This window comes from Martes martes, assembly GCF_963455335.1.
Source record: "Martes martes genome assembly, chromosome: 16".
NCBI lineage: Eukaryota > Metazoa > Chordata > Mammalia > Carnivora > Mustelidae > Martes > Martes martes.
Window position 1 is genome coordinate 1,968,054 of NC_137904.1, and position 17,441 is coordinate 1,985,494.

General features: G+C 57.0%; 1 protein-coding gene across 2 annotated transcripts; it reads right to left on the bottom strand.

The window, feature by feature from the left end:
- Nucleotides 1-12,257: 12,257 nt before the first annotated feature.
- Nucleotides 12,258-16,512, bottom strand: LOC308357473 (C-type lectin domain family 10 member A-like). 2 transcript variants are annotated; one of them, XM_080827047.1, is made up of 10 exons: nt 16,207-16,512; nt 15,452-15,673; nt 14,729-14,845; nt 14,325-14,420; nt 14,161-14,232; nt 13,988-14,059; nt 13,729-13,815; nt 13,479-13,633; nt 13,118-13,221; nt 12,258-12,964 (listed from the first exon to the last, which is right to left on the bottom strand). In XM_080827047.1, the coding sequence occupies exons 2-10, from the start codon at nt 15,516-15,518 to the stop codon at nt 12,805-12,807; spliced, it is 930 nt and encodes a 309-aa protein (XP_080683173.1). In that variant the 5' UTR covers nt 15,519-15,673; nt 16,207-16,512; the 3' UTR covers nt 12,258-12,804. The 2 variants fall into 2 exon arrangements, with proteins under 2 accessions (XP_080683173.1, XP_080683174.1); XM_080827048.1 differs by having other exon boundaries at nt 15,452-15,589; nt 16,207-16,492.
- Nucleotides 16,513-17,441: the final 929 nt, after the last annotated feature.

A 17,441-nucleotide genomic window follows, 5' to 3' on the forward strand; every position in this document is an offset into this window, starting at 1 on the left:
GGTTCAATTAGTTCCTTGTAGGCAATTTTTTTTTAAGATTTTATTTATTTATTTGAGAGAGAGCACAAGTAAGCAGAGCAGCAGGCAGAGGGAGAGAGAGAAGCAGGCTCTCTGCTAAGCAGAGAGCCTGATGTGGGGCTCGATCCCAGGACCCTGGAATCATGACCCGAGCTGAAGGCAGACACTTAACCAACTGAACCACCCAGGTGCCCCCCTTGTAGGCAATTCTAAAAAAAGAAAATCCTTTCAAAACTCTTAACAGCCCCAAAAAAAAAAAAATCTTAACAGCAAATGTATTTTGTAGGGAACATAAGTGTATGTTAGTACACAGGACACTGACAGGGACCAGGTGCCCTGTAACCAGACTGCCCAGGTTTAAATTCTGGCTTTGCCACCTTCCAGCTGTATGACCTAGAACAAAGTATTTCACCCACCTGTGCAATAGTTCCCTCCTCCCTAAAACAGGTGGTGGTAAGACAGCACCTACTTCGGAGAAGAAAAGGTGCCAGTGACGCTGATGGTGATGGTCAGGGCAGCTCCTGGTTGCTGCCAGCACGACTTCGTGGGACTGTTGTGGAAATTCAGTGGGTTAATATCTGTAAAGCATCTGGAACAATTCCGAGTAAGACGGAAGCTCTATTTAAGGAAGCTTTATTTAAATTGTTTAAAAAAGCAAACAAATGTGGGAGAGCTGTGGATTTCTCCGTGTTTGCTTATCTTTAAGAAAGTTCCATCCCAGGGGCACCTGGGTGGCTCAGTGGGTTAAAGCCTCTGCCTTCGGCTCGGGTCATGATCCCGGGGTCCTGGGATCGAGCCCCCTATCAGGCTCTCTGCTCGGCGGGGAGCCTGCCTCCTCCTCTCTCTCTGCCTGCCTCTCTGCCTACTTGTGATCTCTCTCTGTCAAATAAATAAATAAAATCTTTTAAAAAAAGAAAGAAAGTTAGTTTCGTTCCAGGGGCGCCTGGGTGGCTCAGTGGGTTGAGTGTCTGACTCCTGATTTCGACTCAGGTCATGACTTGGGGTCGTGGGATTAAGCCCCTCATCAGGCTCCACGATGAGCTGTCTGCTTGGGACCCTCTCTCTGTCCCCCAAATAAATTTATAAACAATCTTTAAAATATGAATAAGAAAAAGGAAACTTAAAATTACTAGAAAGATTTCCAGCAGAGAGCGCCCACAGCAGGAGTGAGTGTCCCCCACTCTGGGCACAGCAGTGAGGCTGAGACCTGAGCTGGTCCCCTGTAGGGGCTGCGTGTGTGGACCGTGTGTCACCAAGCTGGTGTGGATCTGGCCATGGTGGGTGGCTTCCCCTCAGAGGAGTACAAGAGATGGGTTGAGCCCTCTCAGATCCCAAACAGATCAGGAGTTTGATTCATTGCCTGCCTTACCATAATTCTACAAAATGCCCCATGTGGATGTGACCGTGTTGATACAAGCAGCTTCCGAGGGCCAGGCGAGGAAACGGGGTGATTCTCAAGCAGGAAGACCCAGAGGGCACGTAACCCAATCCTTCTTTGGCTTCACTGAATGTGATGGAGCAGACCTTACCTCGAAGAAAACAGACATCCTGAGAATCCAGAAAAAGTCCTAAAGAGCAGTGTTGGAATGAGGACTGGGAAGGCAGGAGGGGGTTTTAATCCCAGTCCCTGCGGTTCATAGAGACCTGCTGGGCTCTCAGGACGGGCTGTGACTGGTGGTCAGTGAGGGACCGCTGGGACTGGTCACCTGTGCCCTGCAGGCAGGCACCCTCCCACTCCCCGCTGCCCCCCCCCCCCGCCCCGGCCGGCTCCGCAGGGCCCAGGGAAGCCGCGGCAGAGCAGAGCCGGACAGACGTGCTGCCCACGGACGACAACCAGACGCGGCCTAGTTTCGCACACATCCGGTCCCGTCCGCCTTCCCGGGCGGCGCGACTCCCCTCCCACCGCGCGGTCAGGGCGTGAAGCCAGAGGGTCGCGCACGGACTCCCGACCCCGGTCACTGCAGGCAGCCGCGGCCGCGCCCCGGCCGCGCCCCATTGCGGGTGGCGTCGGGCGCCGATCCCCGGGCGCGGCCTGCGGAAGGCGGTGGAGCCGGAGCCGCGCCCGCGGACCCTTCGGTGCTCGCCCCGCAGCCGCTCCATCCCGCGGCCCCGCGCCGCAACCGGGCAGCACGCGGAGGAGCCGCGGCGAGACGGCCGGGTCGGGCCCCTCGGACCCCCGCAATCCCAGGAACCGGGGCGCCGCCCGTCGTCCCCCGGCCCGCGGCTCGCGCGCTTCCTCCGCACCCCGCCCTCCTCCCTCCGACCCGCGGCGCTAACGCGGACGCCGGTGTCCGCCCCCGCCCCGGGGGTCGCAGCGGCCGAATGCGCTCCTCACGGCTGGCTGCCCCGGCATCGCGGGCGCCGGCCGCCGCCGCCGCAGACCCCGCGGCCTCGGCCGGCAGGAGCCGGGTCGACGCCCGCAGCTCCCGTCCCGCGCCGTCTCCCTCTTCCCACCCGGAAGACAAGCCTTCCTACAAGCCCCCGCCCAGTGCCAGACCCCCGGGTACCATTGGCCAGCACGGAGTCCCGTGTCTACCCCTGAGCCAATCACCGGCAAAAGAGAGTGGGCGTGTCCTGCTAGGTTTAAACCAATCCTAACGGCGCTTGGCCGGGGAGGGGGCGGGGCTGCCCCGGACCTGCGTCCCGGAGCGCGCGGGAAGAGGCCGCGGGGCATGCCGGGCTGCCGGGCTGGGCGGGTGAGCGCGCCACGTGGAGGGCGGCGAGGCCGCAGGCGGCGGCGCCGCTTCCCAGCCTCGGGTGGGCGGTTGGTCTCCAGGGCGGCCGAGGAGCGACAGATCCCCAGAAGCGGACCGCTGTGTGCCGGAGGCGGCAGCCTCCAGTCCCGGGCCGGCGGGGCCGCGGGGCAGCGGGGCCCGGAGGCCAGCGGGGCCGGCTCCCTCCGCAGGCCGGACGGGACGCCCCCACCCTGGCCTCCTCCCGGCCCCCGTGCTTCACGGGCGGTCCTTCCCGGGCTGCCTGGGTGGCCCCTGGCGTTCTCCCTGTGTGTCTGCGTCTGTCCTCCCCAGGGCACAGCGGTCATCCTGGATCAAGCTACCGCCCCCCCGCCCCATGGTACTAACCGCAGCCCAGCGGCCTGTTTCCAAATAAGGCCGCAGTCACGGGTGCGGGGGCTGGGACTTCAGCACCTTCTGGGAGGACACAGTTCCGCCCTGAACGGGTGTGTGGGGCACCCTGGCCCCAGCAGGGCCTTTCTGCATCACCCAGTCCACAGGTTTTCTGCAGCTTTTAACCGGACAGTCCTTCTAAGGTAGGGTTGTCACGGGGGTTCCAACGAGTCCAAAGAAACAAGGGCCACACCCTGTTCCGCAGTCTCATCCCCTCCTCACCTAAGCCTCCTTGTTTCCAGAAACAACTTAGAAAAGCCGGCAGGACCACCAGCGAGCAGTTCTATCTTTCTCCAACCCAAGGCCTTTATCAGAAGAGGGTCTCGTGTCACCAAACACAGAAGGTTTGTTGGCAAAATCAGAGAGAGCCAGCACCGGCCAGCTCTTAAAATTAAGGAACAGTCTTCTCTCTCTTTTTCTTAAAAAGATTTTATTTATTTATTTATTTATTTGAGAGAGAGAGAGAGAAAGAGCACGAGCAGGGGGAGGTGCAGAGGCAGAGGGAGAAGCAGGCTCCCCACTGAGGAGGGAGCCCAGGGTGGGACTCGATTCCAGCACCCTGAGATCAGGGCCTGAGCCAAAATCAGACGCTCAGCCGGCTGAGCCACCCCAGGCGCCCCAGGAGCAGTCTTGTTTTGAAATATATTTTTGCAACTCAGAAGAAAATTCAGGGTGCTGATCGCTATTGTTTTGCTTTGTGAAAACGTAGCTTTAACATAACACTGTTTTGTTCAGTCTTTGAGCTTTCTGATGCATCAGCTGTCCCAGATTAGTTGAGCTTCTCCTAGTCCCTACCCCGCCTTCTGGACATAAATATTCTTAATATCCAGACCCTGTCACCAATCGCACACGCTCATCTAACCAAGCCCACCCCCAGGATTCCGACTTTTCAGAGCTGGGTTAGCCCCCTCTTTGTGGCCCACCCTGACACTGCCTCCCGCGACCAGGCTGTACTTGATTTTGTCTTTGTTGTTGGCATGTGTGTGTGTGTGTGTGTGTGTGTGAGTGACAGTTACACATGACCCTGATGCACTCGTTCCAGACTTGGAGAGCTTGTAAGAACTGGTGAAAATTTCTAATTAGTAATTTAAATGTCATATATTTGTTGTTCTTAATTTAAAAAAAATACACTTTAGGGGCGCCTGGGTTGTTCAGTCCATTGAGCATCTGCCTTTGGCTCAGGTCATGATCTTGGGGTCCTGGGATCAAGCCCCATATTGGGCTCCCTGCTCAGCGGGGAGCCTGCCTCTTCTCTCTCTTTCCCCCTGCCCCTCCCCTAGCTTTTGTGCTCTCTCTCTCTCTCTCTCAGTCTCAAACAAATAAAAGTTAGAAAACACATATTACACAGAAAATCCAAGATATTATTTTTTTTAAAGATTTTATTTATTTATTTGACAGAGAGAAAGATCACAAGTAGGCAGAGAGGCAGGCAGAGAGAGAGGGGGAAGCAGGCTCCCCGCCAAGCAGAGAACCCGATGCGGGGCTCGATCCCAGGACCCTGAGATCATGACCTGAGCCAAAGGCAGAGGCTTTAACCCACTGAGCCACCCAGGCGCCCTGAAAATCCACGATATTAAATGAAACTTTTGCAAGCAGGCGATACCATTTGGAGCAGTCGACGAGGCCTCTCTGTCCCTAACATCAAGCCCCGCTTAGCTACTGTCCTGTCCACCCCCCAGGCAGCAGTGACCGCTCCCCACGGTCTCTCCCTCCTGAGTCGGGGCAGATAGGCACATAAACCAAGACAAAAAAATTCAGCTGGATTTCTGAATGGATTTGCAAAACTCATGACGGAAGCCACATTGTGAAGGGCAAGGTGACTGTAAATTTGCAAGAGGCAGGCTGTGGAGGAGAGAAAAGCTGTTTCGATTTCCAGCACTTTGACTTTCAGGATGAGCGGACCACAACGGCAGTGACATGGGCCGCAGGGCTGACTGCGCACCTGAGTCCAGAGAGAACGCGGGGACAGAGCCAGATCCCCTGGGCTTGGAGAGACGCCGTGCCACCCAGGGAGGAGGGACCTGCAGAGAAAGCGGGGAGTCATCGCTGTGGGCCCTGTCCCGAGGATCCGAGCTCGGACTGTTGATGGGGTCGGATTTCTGGGGACAGGAAGACTGAATGTGCATTGGGTTGGCGGTTCAGCAGATCAGAGAGAATCTGTGCTTCTCAGAGGAGGGGCTGGCGAAGGACCTCAGAGGGAAGCCCCCCCCCCCACAGAGGGCCCCACCACCACGTAGATGTGGCAGCCGGTGTGTGCGGGCAAAGGGAGCCGAGGACAAACCCTGAGTCTCCCATCAGCACAGTTATCTAAAGATTTCTGTGTCCTTAAAGGAATGTGTGGGAGGCTAAGAGTGACCAGCAGACCCAGGGGCCATGGGCTTTGGGGCTGGGAGAAAGCAGGGTAATGGGTGCGGACCAGCAGCCCAGGAACCTCAGTAGATCCCAGGGTGGGGTGTAGGCACCTCGGCAGACCCCCGTGAGGACACTGTGAAGCCCCACTCCTAGAAGATAGGGCCCCTGGACCCACAGGGGGAGAAGAGGGAAGGGAGAGAACCCAGAGGTCACCAACCGGGAAAGGAGGGAAGGCCACACGTGACCGGCGTGTGAGTACAGCCAGGTGACCGTCCCAGGTCAGGGCCATGGCTGCTTGGAGAGAAGGCAGTCAAATCCCCTTGTAGGGTTGGATCACCCTGTCTGCTTCTTGAGGCGCCCTGTCCTGGGTCCTGCAGTCTGTGGGAGGGGGAGGGGGGCAGGCATGTGGGGCCGCCCCCCTCCCCCCACCTCCACGGAGCCCCGCCGCCCTGATTGGAGGAGACGCAGCAAGTGGCTGACACTTGGCACCACCCTCCGGGCCGCTTCCTCTCCTTTCCTCCTTTCCCAGCTCCCTGATTCCTCCTTTTGGGCCCCCCGGGGAGAAGGAGCAGGACTGGAAGGGGCCAGAGGCCGTCTGCCCTTCCTCCCGCTTCTGCCTTTCCTGACCCTGAAGTCCCCGGACTGTGATGTCTCCAGATAAGTTTGCCCGGGTCCGGGGGAGCCGCTCCCCTTCCCCTCGCCAGGGCAAGCGCTTATTACAGGGCTCGATCGTGGCCGTGGCGCCTGGCCCAGGGCTCTGCCTGGTACAGCCACTTCCCAGCCAGTGCACAAGGTCCACGAGTCCTCATGGACACCCCAACAGACTAGCAGGACACGGCCGGAAGACGCCCCCCCATCGCAGCCCGTGACCTACGGGCTGGCTGTGCTGAGGGTTTGTAAAGAAAAGGATGAATGAATATCCAGAGGCTTTCCCAGCCTGGACACCTGATGTCCCCAGTTGACCAAGACGGGGGCGGGGGGGGGGGGGCGGGGGGACAACCCTCCAGGAGCCGAGGCCCTTGCCCCTGCGTGGGCTCCTTGGCGACAGGCTCACTGGCAAGTGCTGTCAATTCTTTGAGTTGAGCAATGAGCTCTGGTAACAGCCCGGAAGCCCCCATCCTGCAAGACCTTGGCTGCAAAGCTGTGTGACCTCTGGAGAGCTGGTTAGCCTCTCTGAGCCTTGGCGTCCTCTTCTCAGAAAGGGGAATGATCAACCTTGAACGCACGCATCTCTCCTGAATCTGGCCAGATCTCCTCCTGCCTCTCCTCCTTCCTCCCCTCTTCAAAACCCGCTCATCTTTCGGGGAGCCTGGTTGGCTCCACTGTTGAGCTCCTGACTCTTGATTTCTGCTCACATCACGCTCTCAGGGTCCTGAGATCGAGCCCTCTGTAGGGCTCTGTGCTCATCATGGAATCGGCTTAAGACTCTCTCCCTCTCCGTCTGCCCCTCCCCCCTAAAATAAAGAAATTAATCTTTAAAAATAATAAAATCGGCTCAGATTCCAGATATCACTTAAACATCGATTCCTCAACATAGGCTGTTTCTTCCTCCACTCCTCCCCCTGCTCATGCTCTCGCTCTCTCTTTCTCTCAAATAAATAAATAAAATCTTCAAAAAAAAAAACCCCAAAAGAATAACCTAGTTATTTTTAAGATCAAGAAAACTCAGCTGTACAAACGGACCAGCTCCTAGATCTTCTGCATTTTTGTTTTGTTTGTTTTAAATTAGTAACATTCGCGCAGGACAACAAGGCTGAAAGACAGAGAAGGACACCACGGAGACGTTCCCTTCCTTTTCTTGCCCACCCCTCCTCGGTCTCCCCTGGAAGCCCAAGCATCATCCTTTCACGTGTCTTCTTCCTGGGAGACCCTATGCATTCACAAACATATTTGCTTGTTTTTTACCCGAAGAGTAGCATGCTTCATACACCGCTCCCTACCTGGGTTTTCCCATTTCACGACTTAACCTTGGAAATCTTCCCTTGTCAAGCGGTTTCCTCTTTCTCACGAGCATGACATTCCACTTGGCAGCTCTGCCGTCACCGGGTGGACGTTTAGGTTGTCGACTGGCTTGGGAAGGACACACCGTGTGTCTGTGGGAGACATGAGCGGTGGAATTGTTTGCTGTTTCACGTTAACTGCTTTTGGCAAACTGTTTTCTAGAGGAGTTGTACCAACACTCCCAGCAGCTCTCTGGGCAGGTGCCCGGTTCCCCCGAACCCCCACGGATATGGTGAGTTTAAAAAACCTTTTGGTCTCGGGGCGCCTGGGTGGCTCAGTGGGTTAAGCGTCTGCCTTGGGCTCAGGTCGTGATCTCGGGGTCCAAGGATCGAGCCCTGGGTCCCGCTCCCCACTTCATTGGGAGTCTGCTTTTCCCTCTCCCTCCTGTGCATGTGCTCATTCTCTCTCTCAAATAAGTAATCTTGAAAAAAAAAAAAAAAAGCTTTTTGTTCTGTGACAGCTTGATAGATTAAATATTGTTTTATGGTCATTTTAACTTGTATTTTCCCTATTATAAGTGAGGATGAGGATCTTTTTATGTGTTTAAGAGCCATTTGCACTTTATTTAAAGATTTTCTTTATTTATTTGGCAGAGAGACACAGCGAGAGAGAGAACACAAGCAGGGGGAGTAGGAGAGGGAGAAGCAGGCTTCCCGCTGAGCAGAGAGCCCGATGCGGGACACGATCCCAGCACCCCAGGATCATGACCTGAGCCAACGGCAGACACTTAACCGACTGAGCCCCCCAGGAGCCCTTTTAATGCTTCTATTATTTCCATTTTTACACTGACCTCTCGAGTTACCTGGAACTCATTTACGTTAAGGACCAAAATAAAGATCTGATTCTCATTTTCCACGTGCCCGTCCACTTGCTAACACGTTACTTGTAGAATCCTCTTTCCTCCGTGGAGTAAACTACACTTTTATCACGTGCTGAGCCCCTGTATGTACCTGGGCTCTCCGTTCAGCTCTTTTGAACTCTGTTCATGTACCAGCTCCGCACTATTTTAACTATTGTGGATAATCTACCCACATGACTTTCTTTTTCTCGAACTTGCCTCGTTCTAGATATCCTCGCTTCTAAGGCAACTTCACACGATCTGTAGAATCGGCTTATCTACTGCCGTATGTATCCTTCTTTGTCTGTATGCGATTGTCTCTGATCTGAAGTCTGTGCCACTTTCCTGTCCCTGTGGACGACGTTAGCAGATTCACCTGCTGCCGGTTTGCCATCCGTCTCCTCCGGTTTTTAGATTTTGTTGTCCTCGAGTTGCAAATAACTCTCCTTATAATTCTTCCACATCTGTGTATGACTTGCTCATTAGGTAGGTGCTACATGGTAGGGAACAATCAAGAAACAGTTTTCTTTTTTTTAATGCTATGACTTTTTTTTTAAGATTTTATTTATTTATTTGACAGAGATCACAAGTAGGCAGAGAGGCAGACAGAGAGAGAGGAGGAAGCAGGCTCCCCGCCGAGCAGAGAGCCCGATGTGGGGCTGGATCCCAGGACCCTGAGATCATGACCTGAGCCGGAAGCAGAGGCTCCAACCCACTGGGCCACGCAGGCGCCCCAAGAAACAGCTTTCTTTGTCTCCCTCCCTTACGAGAGTCCAAACACACACCTGCTTCAGTCTCTCTTCCCCGCACAGCTGGAGAGTGTCTTGGGTGTGCTTAGAACTAAGTGGTCGGTCGTTTAAGTTTTGTGCACGGTCTCCTCTTCAGCTGTGACATGCCCAGGCCAGCCGGAACCCAAACCGTGACTCCTAAGCATTGGGACCGTTCCCTGCCCCTGGTTCCGCTCGCTGGGGGCGGGGCAGGGGGGGGGCTGTGCTGGGTGACACGGCTGTTCCGTCCCTGTTCTTCCTCCTCTTTCTCTCCCCGTCCCCTTGCTGTGTTTCTCTTTGCTCCTCCAGGGCTGAAGCGAAGGAGGGAGAGAAATAAAGGGGAGGGGCCCGCGGTCATACATGACTGGGGACTGGCGCTGTTGTGACGTCCGGGTGGGGTCCGGGTGATCTTCAAGGCGGGCTTCCAAACACTGGCTCTTCTATGGGGTCTGCTGCTGCTGGTGCCTCTGAGACCCCACGGGGCGCGCCCGCACCAGCGGCATCTCAGGAGGAGGAGGCGGCCCTCTCTGGGACTGTCACCCCCAGCTCTGCCCACTCCTCCCCTGCAGGGTCATCCCTACAGCTCAAGCCTGAGCAGGAGCGTGTAAACCCGCACGGGCCCTTAAGCTTTGTAGGCACCGCTCCCCCGGCTGATGCCACTACCACTGCGGAAGCTCACTCCTTCCATGAAGCCCTCCAGGCTTGTAGGTTCTCTGACGTCCTGCCCCCAGAGGCAGCCTAACCCCGCGATACATGGGGCAGCTCCAGTCCCAGATCTCCGCTTCCAGACTGTTCCTGCCAAGAAAGGTATGTTGGCTCTCAAATTTCCCAGGACGCACCCTAAATGTTCTCCTTAAGGTCTCCCGGGCGCCACTCAGAGGGCACCTCAGGGTGAGCCCCGGAGTCCCTGGGGTTCAGCTGCCACTCAACCCGGTGCTGGGATACGCCCAAGGGAAAAAAGCCAAGCCCGAAAGGTTAATACCGCAGGATTGCACTTATGGAACCTTGGCAAGGTGACGAGATTCTCCTGCGGAGAACGGACCGTGGCCCCCGGGGTGGAGTCCTGGGGGAGCAGGACTCAGTTGCTCTGACCGAGCTGCGTCCTGAATCCCGTCATAGCTACTTCATCTACACAGGTGGTAACATTTCTAGAACTCTCCACCAAACACAAATCAAAGAATTCATTTAAAACTGGAGAAACTGGGGCCCCTGGGGGGCTCAGTTGATTGAGCGCCTGCCTTCGGCTCGGGTCATGATCCCCAGGGTCCTGGATCGAGCCCGCCTCGGGCTCCCCGCTCAGCCTGCTTCTCCCTCTCCCGCCGCTGCTCCCCTTGCTTGTTGTCTCTCACTCTCTCTCTCTAATAAATAAAATATTAAAAAAATAAAAACAAAACTGGTGAAAACCCCTCAAAAGTCCTGTGGTTTGGTTAATAGTGTTGTACCCGTGTCAATGTTCTGGTTTTGAGAATTCTACTACGGTCCCATAGGATGTCGTCATCGGGGGAGGGGAGGAGGTACAAGGGACTTCTTTTTACTATTTTTGCAACTTTTCCTTTTTTCTTTTAAGATTTTATTTATTTATTCGACAGAGAGAGAGAGAGAGAGAGAACGCACAAGAAGGAGAAGCAGCAGGCAGAGGGAGAAGCAAGCTCTGGGGCTCGATCCCAGGACCCTGAGATCATGACCTGAGCCAAAGGCAGAGGCTCAACCCACTGAGCCACCCAGGCGCCCCTGAAGTAAGGCTTCTTTCAAATGTAACTTCTGCCTCTAGTTTTCCATCAGTTCCACGGTGGTTTTTGCCTCGAGCCCCTGCTAGTCGGGGTGGTTGGTTACACAGTAATCACTAACCAACACACCTTACCGGCTTTCCCCGACAGCTCTGGGCTCTGCTTTTCCTTATCACCCTAAGTGTACACAGCTCTTAAGCGACAGAAAAGAATTGAGCTCAAATGCATGTAAAAAGGAAATGCTCCTTTCACAGTCACATAGGACTGTCCGAGGCCTCACCGAGCCTTCTCCACTCTGCTGTGTTAAGACTGCTGAAAATCAGGCCATGTGAGCCACATAAGGTTTCGCAAAAGAGCATATAGTGTGAAAATCTAGAACAGGCAAAACCAATCAATAGCGAAAGAAAGCAGGTCATTCACTGGCTGCCTGGGGACAGGAAGCAGTAGACAATGAAGGGGGACGTAAGGCAACTTTGGACAGATGGAAACATTCTGTATGTAGATTGGGTGGGAGTTACCTAGGTATTCACATTTGTCAAAAGTCATCTCTCCTCTTTAAGTGGGTATATTCGGGGTGCCTGGGTGGCTCAGTCGATTAAGCGGCTGCCTTTGGCTCGGGTCATGATCTTGGGGTCCTGGGATCGAGCCCCGCATCGTTCTCTCTGCTCAGCGGGGAGCCTGCTTCTCCCTCTCCCTCTGCCTGCCTCTCTGCCTACTTGTACTATCTCCCTGTCAAATAAAAAAAACCTTTTTAAAAAAATGGGTATATTTGGGGTGCCTGGCTGGCTCAGCGGGTTAAAGCCTCTGCCTTCGGCTCAGGTCATGATCCCAGGGTCCTGGGATCCAGCCTTGCATTGGGCTCTTCGCTCAGTGGGGAGCCTGCTTCCTCCTCTCTCTCTGCCTGCCTCTCTGCCTACTTGTGATCTTTCTGTCAAATAAATAAATAAAATCTTTTTTAAAATGGGTATATTTATATTTACATTACATATTAATTTATGTAGGAACTAGATTGCAATAAAATTGATTTTTAAGATTTAAAAAAAAACCTTACAATCCTCATGAGCCGTTGGTGGGAACGCAAACTGGTGCGGCCACTCTGGAAAATAGTAAGAATGTTCCACAAAAAATTAAGCATAGAACTAGCACGTGATCCGTCCACACCATTTCAGGGCATGCAGGCAAAGGAAATGAAAACAGAGTGTCAAAGAGGTATTTGCCCTTCCATATCCATTGTAGCACTAATTCACAACAACCAAGATAGGGAAGCAGTCGAAATGTCCTGCAGTGGACGCCTGGATAGGGTGTGTGGTGTGTACACAACGCAGCCGTGTCCAGCCACGAGAAAGAGGGGAATTCTATGCTTCGTGACAATAGGGAGCGACCTTGAGGGCATCGTGCCGAGCGGATGAGCCAGAGAAAGACAGATACTGCACGGTAGGATTTATATGTGATTGGGAAAAAAAGACATAAGTCAAATTCATAGAAAGAGAGAGTAGGTTGGTAGGGCCGGGGAGTGGGGAGATCGGGAAAGGCGGGTGAAGGGATGCCAGCTTGCAGCTGTTCGTTGAATAAGGTCTGACGACAGGTGACATATTGTATAACTGGAATTTACCAAGGGAGCAGAACTTACGTGTTCACGCGCGCACACGCGAGACAAACATGTGAGGTTATTAACTGGATGGGGGACCCCTTCCCCGGGTATATGTTTACCAAATCACAGTGACGGACACCTCAGACGTCTTACAATTTTATATGTCAATGACACCTCGGCGCACGGGACGTTCAAAAGGCAAACCCTTGAGGAACTCTAGAGAGTCTTTTGAACGCCAAGAAGAAGAACATTACGGCGGCAGCAGCCCAACCTCCACGGGCTTGGCTCTCTCCCCGCCGCCGGGTGCGGGTCTCAGGGGAGGCCCCTCCCGCTCGCTCCCTGCGCGTCCGCGGCCGGGAGGTCTGCGGGAGGCACCCCCGCGGCGCTAGCTGCAGGTGCCCAGGCTGGTCTCGCACACCCAGCGGAAGACCTTCCCGCACACGTTGTCGTTCCACTTGCCGTCGTCGGCGTGGAAGTGCGCGCAGTCCTCGCCCCCGCCCAGCCCGTGCCCGTCCCAGTTGTCCGGCTGGTCTGGCTTCCAGTTCCTGCGGGGAGAGGACCACAGCCAGCTGGCACGGTCCGAGGGCACCCCGGGGAGGTTGGGGGGGGGGACCCGGGAACGAGGGGCTGAGAGCCAGACCCTGCGGGAGCAAGAGCTCCAGGCAGGGGAAGGGCACGGGCAGCCTGGGCGCGCTCACTTGAAGTTGGTCTCGTAGTCCGTCCCGTCCACCCATTTCCAGGTTCCGTCAGCGTCAGTGAGGCCCATCCACGTGTATGAGCTGATGTGCTCCTGCACAAAATTCTGGGGCGACAGAAGGCCAAGGGTGAGGTCTCCCCAGCCCAGCCAGCTCCTTGCTTGACATGTCCCCCCCCTCTGCCGAGGCTGGGGCTGTTTACTCCAATAACCCGCCCATGAACCTTCGGAGGGTGGCTCAGCCGTCTGGGGAAGGGGGGTCCCTTGGACGTCAAGCCCCCCAGGTGATTCCGCCCTGCAGCGAGGTTGAGAACCGCCTCCTTAAATGCGACGTGTCCTGGGACCCTCGCCCCTGCGGCGTTCACCTGCTCGGCTCTGGAGTTGATGACCACCAGGTGCGCGCTCTCCTGCCGGCAGTACCGGTCCGCGTCCGCCCACGTCTTCTCGGAGGAGCCGGAGAACCAGTAGCAGCTGCCCTCGTACTCCAGCCAGTTAGGGGGGCAGCAGGTGTTTTGAGAGCCTGCAGGGCCAGGGGAGGGGAGGGTCTGAGACGCTGCGCCCCGAGGGACGAGCAGGAGATGGGGCCCAGCCCACGCGCACCCCCTCACCCCTCACCGTTGCTCTTGAGAGCGACTATCTGGCAAGTCAGGGATCTCAGGTCTCTGGCCAGCTGCTGCACCCGAAGGAGGGTATCGGAATGACCTGGGACACACACAGGTGCGCAGTGGGGGCAGTGCCTGGGGCTCAGTGAGTCCCTGGTAGCCCGATGGCCCTGCCGGGTCCTGCCCCAGAACCCTGGTGCCCTCCCACGCACGACACGCCCCGCCCCGGTGGAGGGGAGAGGGGTGGAGGGGAGGGGGCGGAGGGGGCTGACCTGCTTTGAGCTCCTGCTGCTCCTTCTCGAGCTTGCTCTCCAGGGAAAACACCTTGTCGTTCAAGCTACGGGCTGGAGGGGCGGGCAGTCAGGACCCCGCAGCTGCCCCCACCCCCGCCTCCGCCCCGAGAGCCGCGGAGGCTCCTTCCACGCGGGGTCCTGAAGGAGCTCACCTGCCTGCACCTCCTGCTTCTGATTTTCCACCTCGGCTTTCAGAGATGTTATCACTTCTTGCATTTTGCCACCTGCAGGACAGGGGGACGTGGTGGGCGCTGGGGACTCGGCGCCGCCTCCCCCAGAGCCCCCCTGTCCCCAGCCGCTTCTGCGCGGGGCTCACCCTGGGATCTCAGCGCCTGGAGCTCGGCTGAAGTGTTTGCAGTGAAGTTGCTGAAAGTTGCTCTCAGGGTCGCCAGATCCTTCCGAAACCCGGAATCTGAGCAGGGAGGGGACAAGCAGGGCTGAGATTTACGGCCCCTCTGAGAGCTGGCGCTGAGCCGGGCACGTGGCATGGCTTGACGCCCTGGGTCCTCACATGACCCAACGTGAAGGGACAGGCAGTACCCTTATCCAGAATTCCGGATGAGGAAACAACGATCAGAGAGGTCAGGCCATTTGGCTAGGTCATCCAGCCCGTAAGTGACGGAGCCAACAGCCACCCTACAGGCCACTGTCCCTCGAGGCCACCCACCCGCCGCAGCGCCCGGTGCATTCTCTCCTCCCTCCCCACCCCGCGGCCCTCACTCTGGGATCCGATCACACAGATGCCGACCAGCAGGAGGAGGCTGAGGCCCAGGGAGCACAGCAGAGGCCGCGGGCCCGAGCAGAACTGCTTCAGGAAGGGCCGAGGCGGAGGCAGCCCTGTGAGAGGAGAGGGCGTCAGGGCAGGAGACTGGGGGGAGGAGAGAGCCCCAGGGACCTGTCCGGGAGGAGGGCTGGCGCAGGTGACGCTGGTGGGAGGCTGCCCCGGGGCGCTGTGGGGCAGGGGACACCCAGGCCTCTGGCCCTTCCTGGACCAGCACAAGTCCTCAGTCACCTGGGCCTCTCACACCTGCAGGGATACTTGTACACAAGGACCCACAGATGGGGGATGATGGTGACACTCAAGGTCCCATCACAGTTGGGAGAGTGGAGAAGGACCCAGACCGAGCTGGGGCAGCCAGGCCCTCGAAGGCTCAACTCACCTGCACGGTCAGGGTCACGGTGAGGTTTCCTTCCAACCCCGGATGCTCTTTCCCCCAGAGTATAAGAACCCAGGCCCCCTGTGGCTCTCCCTGTCCCTGTCCCCATCTTTCTCAGGACCTTGAACCCTCTTCACCCTCAGGTCCCCAAGGCTGGTAACGGGCCCCCTCCGAATAGGGGACCCTCCAACTGCGCACAGTAGGGGCACAGATGAGACATCACAGCAGGAATCCGCCGCACCATGGGGGGCAGTTTAAGGCGGGAACATTTTCCCCTTCCACTTACCATTTCCAGGTCCCTGGCTCTGCTTCTTGCACTCCGAATGCTGGAATTTTTCGTACTGCGTCGACATGCTGGGACCGAGCCTGGGGCCGGCGGAGCAGAAAGGCAGGGCCAGGGGACAGGCAGAGGCAGAGGCCGGGCCTGCGGGGGGAGGCTGGGACTCGGAGTCGAGGCTCGGACAGAGCCGAGGAGGAGCCCAGGGTGGAGAGAGGCTTGGGGGTGGTTCTGGGTGTACAGGTGAGGTTGGGAGTGGGGTCAGAGCCGGGCACTGGGCGGTGGGGCGGGTCAAGCAGGGGATTGAAGGTGGAGGTAAAACCTCCGGTCCTGGCCCCAAGGGACACCTGCTGGGGTGTGCCAGGGGCTCCTGTGGGAGCCGTGGGTGTGCTGGCTCCCCAGCCTAGCACTGAAACCAGAAACCGAGTCTAGGGTCGACTTCGGGTTGGGGCTGCTGCGAAGATTCAAGCTGACTCCGGGGTCAGAGCTGTGGTTGGGCTTAAGGGGGAACTGCGTGAGTATTAGGGTCGGGCTCCAGCCGGGCTGAGTCCGCGTCTCAGCTTGTGAGCGAGGCTGGGCCACTGTTCCCAGCCCAGTGCAGAGAAGGGAGCGGAGGCTGAAATCCGCACTTGGCCATTCAGTCCCCGGGCTGCCCCTTACCTCTCCTCTGATTCCGTCCCACCTGAGACCCACGGTCCCCGCTCTCGGCTCTCCCGACACCCTCCCTGTCCCCTCGGGCTCCCCTAAGCGCCCAGCCCCGTTACCTGCGGAATGTCTGAAGCCTGCGATTTGGGGGTTCCTTGTGCAGCAGTGACCCAAGTTGGAAAAACACGAAATCCTGGAGAGTGGAGGTGGTGGGGGAGTGAGGGAGGAGTCCTCTCAGGGACCTGAGCCCAGCAGGCTGTAAGCTGGGTTCTGGGGTGTCCCAGTCTTCAGGCGTGAGCGGAGGAGGGATTGGAGGGGAACTCAGGGAGATCACGGGAGGTGGGAGGTAGATATGGGGCAGCTCTGGCTCTCCTCCTCCAGGGTGTATCTACTCCCTTTCCGCTCCTCTGCAGCCCCTGACTTCCTCATTTTTACCATTCCGGAGAAGGGAGCCAGGCCAGAGGGCCCAGAGGTGCAGTCGGGCTATCTCCTCCACCCACACCCCCTTTCACTTCCTGCCTCCCAAGTTCCCAGAACTGTGTCCCCAGCACCGCACAGCTGGGTCCGGAGGAGCCCATTTCTCAACTCTTGCTCAATCCCACTGAGTCCTGGCTCAAGAGCTTCCCCTGGGGCCTTGGCCGCTGCGCTCTGAGCAGGAGGGAAGAGGAGAGGACAGAGTGGGGTTTCCTGGCTGGGAAAGGGAGGGCGGACCCAGGAGAGGAAAAAGGTGCTGATCAGAAACTAACAGGGATGGGGCCAGACCCGTGCTAGACATTCAGCATTCGGTTCCCACAAGAATCTTGCGCGGCACAGTGGCTCGGGGTGAGGCTTGGACCCGGGGTGGGGGCTGCCCGAGGTCACGGGCTTGCTGAGCACGAGGGCCGGAATCCAAGCCCCGCGCTCCCTGACACCCTGGGCTGCCGCTCGGTACGCGAACCATCTGCAAGAAAGGGGCTCAGTCCACTCCCATGACCTGCAAATCTCGTGAAGGGGTGGCCCCGACTTCACACTCACAGTCTGCTCCGTAGGAAGGAGATTTAGTGTCTTAAAAGGTAGAGAAGGGGAAGCAAATGCACCTCACACGACATTTTCTATATAAGTGGGATTGTGTTCTACTTGCTTTTTTTTTAAGATGTTATTTATTTATTTGAGAGAGAGCAGGAGCAGGGGGAGGGGCAGGAGGAGAAGCAGGCTCCCCGCCGAGCAGGGAGCCCGACCCAGGACTCCATGGGGGGGGGGGGCGGGATCATGACCCGAGCTGATGGCAGATGCTTCACCGACTGAGCCGCCCAGGCACCCCTACTTCCTTTTTACGACTGGGTATTCACAGGTTGGGTTTTTGGAAGCCAAGGCT